We start from the raw sequence: 8,933 nt of genomic DNA on the forward strand, positions 1-8,933 counted from the left end.
AATCTGTCCACAAAACAATCTATTTCCTCCACCAAGAATCGGGGGGTGGGGGGAAGCTGCAGCGAAGCTTGGAGGATGAAGGAAGCCTCCCATCACTGAACTGGACTGATGGATAAAAGGGGACACAATCAGGCAGCAGAAGGTCCCCCCTGAAACGAATAGGGAGGTGACATGCAAGAGCAGCTCCAGTTCATTTCCACGGGGGTTTCTGGAGGAGAACTCTGCAGTGAGAATTCAAGGACACACACTTAACGAGGGTTCCTTCATCAGCCCAGCTTGTCCAAACCACATGACTCATCAACTGCAAAGCAAAACTAAACCCAGAGAGTGAAGAAATAAAAGTAACAACACTGAATCTTTTATTCCCGACATTTCCTTAAAATGCTACCAAAAACAGGCAAAAACCATTAAAATGTTACCAAAACATTTAAATAAGTACAGATCCGAGGCCATAATTTATTAACGTATTCACGTAAACTAAATTTACATAGTGAAATATGACAGAGATGCAAGATCTCATTTTCCTGCTAAAACTGTGTCTTTGGTAGAAGGACAGCTGTGGGCCAGGAGGTATGGATCACTGGCTTCCAGACCTTACACACTCTCCACATGGAAGCGAGGGCCTCCCAGAGCCACACAGGGGATACAGAGCAACACAGACCCCTCCTCTGAAATATGCTCCCTTTCTGCATTCAGGGAGTTTTTACTGTGGTGTGCAATCACTCGACCTACAGCTCCAAGAGGACTGTCCTCTTCTGGACACCTGTGTAGCTTTTGGGACCATTGATTTGGATTGAACTTTTTCCCATGAAGGGTTGGAGGGTTACAGCCCTCCAACACATAAAGAATGGATGTGATGCCTCCACAAAGTTCCATAAAGGTAACTCTGGTAAACTGCCAGAGTTTATTGGCCTCCAGAACGTTTTTATTCATTTGATCCTGCATCCAAGAAATTGTGAGTCAATTCAGTCTGAGACTTGATGGCAGAGATCTGTTCATTTATAAGACTGGAAGGAGCAAATCCGTCCACAAAACAATCTATTCCCTCAACCCCACACACCCCACACTTTTTGGTCTATCGCATTCTGCACAGCTTGCCTCTTATCCAGTGAGATGTAGGCCCACAGTCACAGGGACTCAGGAGCACAGCAGGCTGCATGAAGCGGAGGGATCCAGCGATCAAAAGCTGAGCCCATAGATCTGGGAGTAGTTTCAATAGGTCATAATTGAAAAAGGTTTACATTACATTATTTAAGGCACTTTATCAAATGTTTTCATCTGTTCCTCTTGACACTCTGATGCTTGGAAAGAGAGGCTGACCTCCACTTCCCCCCTAACATTGGAAAATGAGTTTCCGTGGCTGATTTTATACACTCGGTCCTCTTTCTCGCTATCCGCTAATAATTAAATCTAATCTCAATATTAAACACTTTAAAAATCTCAATCAGATGGCCTTCACTTCCACAATATGGCAACACGCATAGACAATGTAAAAAGCCTTTTAGTACCTGTGCATTTTTTCACAGAGCATTTTGTTCTTGGGAAAACCACTGAAGGTGGCTGACCTGGAGAAGGTCTTCAGGGATGTCTTCAGGGATGTCCAGTGAGCCTTTTCCTGAGATCAACATGACCCCCCCTACACTTCAGTGCCCTCCCGAGCATAGATGAGGCTGCTAACGGTGAAGTTGTACAAGTGGTTGTACTGGCCGGCCTGGCTGCCGCTGCCAGGGTGCAAAGGGCTGTAGTAGGCACTGGTGGGACCTGGAACCCGTTGCAACTGCTCTGTGGGAGGGACTTCCTGAGGGAAACTGCCAGAAGGCGTAAAACCGCCTGCACTCAGTGGCCCAGCAGACAGGCTTCTGTGAGGCAGCTCACTGCCAATGCTCCCGGCCAAGCGGCCTCCTCCGCTGCTCAGCGAGTTCATGCCACTGAAGAAGGTGCCCAGGCAGCTGGGTGTGGGGGAGACCATCAGAGGCGGAGAGGCACTTTTGGAGGCGGACGGCTGCCGCTCTGGCGAAGAACACCTGGGAGGCGGCTTCCCTGGAGCAGAAGTACTGGGCAGCCGGTCCTCTGTTTTCAAAAACCCGAAAGCCGAAGTAGGGGAAGCCACTCTAGGCACGCTGATCTCTGAACGCCTCTTGCGCTTGCGACGGAAATTCCCATTGTCAAACATTTTCTCACAGTTTGGGTCCAAGGTCCAGTAGTTTCCCTTTCCTGAACAATGAGAGAGAAAAGGGTTTTTAACAAAGGAACAACTCCTTGCAAATTGCAGAAACACAACTTCCCAAATATGATTTTAAATACATTCCACCCTATCCCAAAGTTTGTGTTTAAATGGACTAGTATCCCGGCCCCAACCGAGCAGCTCCAATCAGAAAGAAATAGGGAAAGAAGGGCCATCAAGTTGCAGCTGACTTTTGGTGACAGGACAAAAAGAGGTTGTTTGCTATTGTCTCCCCGTACATAGCGAGCTCTCCCCTCCAAGGGCTCACTAGGGCTGAACCGTCTTGTCTTCTGAGATCTGATGAGAGCCTGGGCCAACCAGTGAGATGGATGGATGGGTATGGGGGGGTGTGTGTGTGTAAACGAAGGCCATATATAAATTATTCTCCGTTTTAACAAGTTATTCGATCAACTAGGTTTTTTTAAAATGTATGCCTTTTGCCAGGGAATCTGAAGGAAGTTTCCATTTGGGCCAACAAGTCCCCTGCTCCGCCTGTGCCACGTGAGCAGCAGCAGCACATGTCAGGAGTCCAAATGGGGAAGTCTGTCAAAGTCTAAACTGCTAATATTTAAAGCAAAGTGGTGGCTCACTGCAGAAGGCTGGACAGCACGGATGACCGCCTACAGCAGAGTCTGGCAAGCTTGGGCAACTGAAAGTAATTACCTGGGCACTTGTTTGCCTCGTCCAAAAGCAAAAGGCGGGAACTATTTTTTTCTGATGATGAGCCCCCAAAACACAGCAGTCTTTCAAGTTCAACCGATCTCTTCATTGAAGGATATTTTTTTTAAAAAAAAGGTTAGCAATAGAATTCCATCTCCAGGACAGAGGTTCTTTGTAATGCCCTCAGCCGAGGGAGAGAGACTAACCTTTCTACAAGTTCCTTTTGTATGACACCTAAAATCCCCTGCTCCCATTAAAGGAAACTGGGGGCATCACAACAACTGGAATACCTCCAGCATCTCTGCACTGAAGCCTTGTACTCCTCCCTGTCAAGACTTCCTTGACTGCCTTAGGGAGCCACCTGTCACTGCAATTCCTTCTTGGATGAGAAACGGAGACATACTGCCCAAAACATTGTCAGTGTCAGAAAAGGCAGGAGAAATCATGACCTGGAAGGTACATTCTTTTTCTTCTGCTACTGAGTGTTCACTACCGACTCTGTGCCAGCCCTGATCAGAATCCTGATCCCGTCTTCTTTTGCAATCTGAAATGAGGTCCCTACCCAGCTCAGAGCCCAATAAGGCAATGTTACACTTACAACAAAGATACCACAAGGCTCTCCCTGGGTCCAGCTGTCCAGCGCATACTAGACTGAAAGATCAACTAGAAGAAAATGGGAGGGGGCTTAGCTTTGACTTTTAAAAATAGGCAGCTACATGCAAAATCCAAAAGCCACATAATATTATTTTTGTTGAGACCAATCAGAACACAATACTTTTAAATCAATGCTTTTGTTTACTTTGAGAATGCCAGAATTTAACAGATCAAAAAGAGATACTTCAACTAAAAGGAAAAGAACTGGGAGAGCTCCACTGGGCAATATGAGGACCATTTGGCTGACGCTGACTCTTCATTTAGCGAATCGACCAAAATTTATCCTGCCATATTGACATTATAAGGACCACTGCAGTGTCCTCAGACTTTTCAAGTGGACGGCTGGTATTTGTTGTTTTCGGCTCAGCATGTTGTACGACTGGGATCCAGAAGTACAAACAACTTCCAGACTTCAGAGATCAGTTTCCCTGGAGAAAATGGAGGGCATTATACACCCCCCCCCCCCCGGCCAGGGCCCTGCCCTGTTCAGGCCCCACCCTCCACAAGCGCCTCTCCAGGCCTGCATGGTTTTCCCAAGCCACAGCCGGCCACCCTAACAGCACGCCAAGAGACACCCCCCAAGCCCCCCCAGCTTCCTGCACAGAGAACTAGAGAGGATGCCTAGGAGATTTCCCACCCTCGGGGAGTGGGGTTGTTTTTCAACACTCCCTGCCTGAGAAAAAGTTGGGTTATTTTCGGTTGGTTTTAAATAAATAAATAAATAAATTTATAGTCTACTTTCTTAAGACAATTCAAAGTAGATTACAAATAAAATATGTAACACAAATGAACAACAGAACAGATATACAACAATATCAAAAATAACAGCCCAATTTACAAAATGAAGGGTTTTGTAGGTAATAACCAGCACCTTGACTGGACTCTGGCAGCTAACTGGCAACCAATGAAGGGCACAGTCTCTGCTTTTGGATCTATTTCTTCCATGTTAAGCAGGGCTAAGTAGCAGCAGCTTATGCACATTTGTAAAAAAGTGACCCATTGAAAAATCTGACTTCTCCAAAGCCTCTTGCCTCTTGCGGAGGAGACACAATCAATATTTTTACCAGTCTTTTCACAAGCAAGGCTTAGAATGGTTCTTGCTTCCCATCAGTTTGTAATGTGTGCAGCCAATTAGGGTTCTGGCCAGTGCTGGTTTCCTTGTCCCTACTATTCACCTGCCCCAGTGCCCCTCTTCTGTGTTAACCATGATCAGAGATGCGCTGAAACAGCAAAAGAAAATCTCAGAAGCCTCATAGGAGGGAAAGGCCTTCGCCTCACACAAGCAGAGGGGGAGGTTCTGCCTGGGATCTGGAGGCTCCTTTGCACAAGCGGCTAAGGCGGCCCAGCAAGCACTAGAAGCACAGGCGGCAGAGACCGTCCTGCATACAGCCCTGGCCCCATTGACGGGCCAGCGGGGCAGGAGGCTGCAGTCCTATGGGCTGTGTTAGTGGCTTCCAAATGCGAGCGCTTCGCGGTCCGTGGATCTCATACTTGTCACAGGTCCTTGTCCTCCCCCCTTCTCTTGCCAGGACCCATCATGGAGGTCACTATCCCGTAACATCCTCAAAACATCAGCTACCCCCTAAAGCAAGTCTGAGAAAAGTGTCTGTATCCTCTGAGCATAAAAGCGAGCTGAGGTCTGTGTAGAGCCCCCCTCCCTCGTCCACTCTCCTTCAAAAATACACTGAAAACCTGAACATTTCACAGAGAACAGTTTCATCACCACAAATCAACTGCAAATTGTGTTACAAAGAGCCCTGCGAGATCAGACCAGGGAGGGTCTATGAAGTCCAGCCCCCGTTTCACACGGTGGCCAACCCAGACCCCCTGGACAGTCAGCAGACAAGGCACAGAGACCTTCTCAAATTGGTGCATTGGAGAATTGGCCCTGCCTTCCTTCAGCCCCTGCTGCTGGTAGTCATGGAGGGGGTCTACCCTTCATAGAGACATGAAGGTTGGGGTGAGGGGGGCGGAGGAGGAATAATCAAAGTGGGTTTCACCCCATTTTTTCTGATGGCAGAATCTGGTGAGGCACTGGGGTGGGGAGAAGTTCCTATCAGAACTTTTATCTGTTAGGATAAGTAAAATGCTCCTTAAAACAAGGATTCTCATACTCAAAATGCTCATCTTAGCCTATACAATTGTGCTATTTGACATATTAATGTTTTCCAATGGGACAAATGTAATAATTTTGAGAGCCCTGGAAAAAAATCCTGTGGAGTGCTTTCTCTTTGGAGAGAGCTGGCCCTCCTGGTCTTATAAATAATTTCATTCATTCCAAATAAAAGCATGAAAGATCTAGGGATCTAGGGATCTTTCTCAGTTTTTCCAGTGGAAATATTGGGAAATTTTGCGGAGCACCAAAAAAAAGCACTTTACCTTTTAATACTATAGATTTATACAATTTCAAGAATTATCTTTGTTTAAATGTAAATAATATTGGCAACAATTGAAATGGCTGTAATATATTTAATAAAATGTCTGTATTCTATGGCCAAGAGTCGAGAGTTATCAATATATCCAAGTATTGTTACCACAAGAGATTTTCTGTCTGAATAAAACATTGTCTTCTGTTTACTGCCCTTTTTAAAGCTTTATTATAAGTCCACCATAAATGGCAAAACGACCCTTACCAGTGTTCACATTTTGTTTGTTTTCTCTCTTCAATTTTAATTTTCCCCTACCTCTCAGATATAAATATATGTGTAGCATAGGATTGCAGCAGTGGGTATGTTTACAATTTTGCTTATAAAAATTAATTCTATTAATATGTCAAATAGAACAATTGTATACGCTAGGCTGTGAAACGATGCCTTTCATGTGGTTACACCAGTTAAAGAAATTGAGCTTTGACAGCACAGTAAGTATCACATATAATTTCCCCACATTTTTGTTTTTTTTCTGGATTTTTTTCCCTCCATGGCTCCATTTACATCTCGAAACCTCCACAAATCTGTCTGATCTCCCTTTAAAGCCAGCCATGCTTGTGGGTTATCACTACACCCTCGGTTGGGTCTTTAATAGACAGTGGAATCCCAAGCCAAGCAACACTGGTGCACGGAACTTGAGAACGGCGCTGCCAGTCCCCCAGAAAGTGGGCCCAGGCGGGCAGTTTGTCGGGCTGAGCTCCTGTGTATGAAAGGGGGAAGGCGGCTGCTGCAAAACAGTTTACTATTTTTTAGAAAATTATAAATGTAAATGATTGAAGTGGAAATAATTCCATTTCAGATTCGGCCGGGCCATTTAGCCTGTCTTGTAGTTCAACAATCAAGCTTCAATATCATTTATTTATTGAGGGACTTGGCAATCTGCTTTTGGTGGTTAAGTAAATTCTCAAGTGGTTTTCTAAAAAAAAAAAATATTGGTTGCAAAGTCTTCAGCCCCCGGCCCAGGCAGGAGGAAAAGGGCTGCTCGCTCACAAGGGCCGGCCGCGCTCTGGGGCCACAGGTGGGTGGCACAGCCCCCCCCCCCAGCCTGCCACCACCCGCCTTGAAGCAGGCCAGGTGCGGAGAAAGCGCGGGAAGGGGGGGGGCTGAGGGTCTCACCGTGTCTAAATCACCCCGTTTACCCACAGAAGTCTCAGTCAGCTCTAAAGCTTCGGACGGTGAAGAGATGTGCGCCAAAAGACGACGCTGCCGTCATTTCTGGAGGAGGAGGTTTGTGGCCCGGGGAGGCCCCCGCCCGGACGCTGAGCGGCCCCCCAGGACTGGTGGCGAGCAGCTCGGGCGGGTCGCCTTCGTGCCCTGCGCCTCCAGGCGCGCCCCCCCCCCAACGCCGCCCCGCAGTCGGGGGCACGCTGCGGAGGGGGGGGGGCGGCGGCGGGCCTGGTCTGCCGCGGAAGAGCCGCGCTGCCAGCCCAGGAGCCGCTTCGGCGTCGGCCGCGCCGTCCAGAGTGTCGGCGCGTCCCGGCGGGCTTGCAGGGACGGCGCGGCCAGGGTGCGCGCTCCGAGGTGCCACTTTCAGGGCGACTAGCAGCGCCGTTCTCAAGTTCCGTGCGCCGGTGCTGCTTGGCTTGGGATCCCACTGTCTCCCGTGATCTATTAAAGACCCAACCGAGGGGGTAGTGATCACCTGGCTGGCCGGCCCGCCCGCCCGCCCTTCGGCCCTTGGCCGTGCACGCACCGGGGTCGTCGTCGTCGCGGGGCACCTTTCGGAAGCAGTCGTTGAGCGAGAGGTTGTGGCGGATGGAGTTCTGCCAGCCGGCCTTGCTGCGCCGGTAGAAGGGGAAGGTGTCGGCCACGAACTGGTAGATGCGGCTGAGCGTGAGGCGGCGGCCCGGCGCGCTCTGGATGGCCATGGCGATCAGCGCCGAGTACGAGTAGGGCGGCCGCACCAGGCGCAGAAGCTCCTCCGGCCCGGCCGCGCTCAGCCATCCCAGCTCCGACGGCGACGCCGCCCCGCCGACGCCCCCCGACGCCGACGCCGCGTAGCCCGGGAAGGGCGCCCCGGAGCCCCCGCCCGCCCCGTACGGAGCGCCCCACAAGTAGCCCGCCGCCGCCGCCGCCGCCCCGTAGTCGCCCAGCGCGTAGGCGCCCGCAGTCCTCTGCCCGGATGGGCCCGAGGGGGCGGCTGCGGAGGCGGCACCCGCCTGCGGATAGACGCCGAAGGCCTCGCTGCAGTAGACGGCCATGGAGGGCGCCGGGTGGCGGGCGCTGCTGGGCGACCAAGCGCCGGCGTCAGGGGAGTGCCGTCGGGGGCTGGTGCTCATCCCCGTGCCCGCCCGGCCCTTATAGCGCCCCGCAGCCGGCTCGGGCGGCCGGAAAGGAAGGAGGGGCTCCCCGCGGCCAGGCCCAGGGGAGGGAGGCGGCGCCCCATCACACGCCGCCCCACCCCGCCCGCCCGCCCGCCCGCCCGCCCCAGGGGCCCTGGAGCTGGCGGCGTCGGCGCTCGTCGGAGCAGCGATCCCGGGCCTCCGGGGGCGCCTCCCCAGCAAGGGGGGGGGTGATCTCGCAGCGCCCACTACCTTGGGCCGGAGCCGCCCCGGCCGCCCCCTCCCGCGCCCTGCGGTCGGCGGGCCGGTTCCTGCTCGACTGAGCCCAGGGTGGCGGCTGCATCAGCGACAGATCACCCCCGCCCGCCCGCCCGCCCGCCCGCCCGCCCTGCGAGCGGTCCCGGCCGCCCCAACCCGGCCCGCAGCTCCCTGGGCCGCGCTGGCGGCGGCGGCGGCGGCGGCGGCGGCTTCGGAAGTCCCCGTGGCTGCCCCGAGGGCCCTCAACGCCTCCTCGCAAAGCAGCCGGCGGCCGGGCCTCCCGCGCCGAACAGGCCAGGGCCGCCCCTGCCGTCCCGGGGCTCCCGCGAAGCGAGGTTTGGGAGCCACCGGAGGGAGCGAGACAGACCGCGGGGGGGGGGGCGGTCTGGCAGGCGGAGATGCTGGCCACCCACCCCCCACCCCCGC

General features: G+C 52.3%; 1 protein-coding gene across 1 annotated transcript; it reads right to left on the reverse strand.

Annotated features, from left to right (window-relative positions):
• Window positions 1-336: 336 nt before the first annotated feature.
• Window positions 337-8,317, reverse strand: FOXI3 (forkhead box I3). The gene is made up of 2 exons (XM_048510646.1): window positions 7,661-8,317; window positions 337-2,214 (listed from the first exon to the last, which is right to left on the reverse strand). Exons 1-2 carry the CDS (start codon window positions 8,244-8,246, stop codon window positions 1,637-1,639), a joined length of 1,164 nt encoding a protein of 387 aa, XP_048366603.1. The 5' UTR covers window positions 8,247-8,317; the 3' UTR covers window positions 337-1,636.
• Window positions 8,318-8,933: the final 616 nt, after the last annotated feature.

Source organism: Sphaerodactylus townsendi, linkage group LG11 (genome assembly GCF_021028975.2).
Source record: "Sphaerodactylus townsendi isolate TG3544 linkage group LG11, MPM_Stown_v2.3, whole genome shotgun sequence".
Lineage (NCBI taxonomy): Eukaryota > Metazoa > Chordata > Lepidosauria > Squamata > Sphaerodactylidae > Sphaerodactylus > Sphaerodactylus townsendi.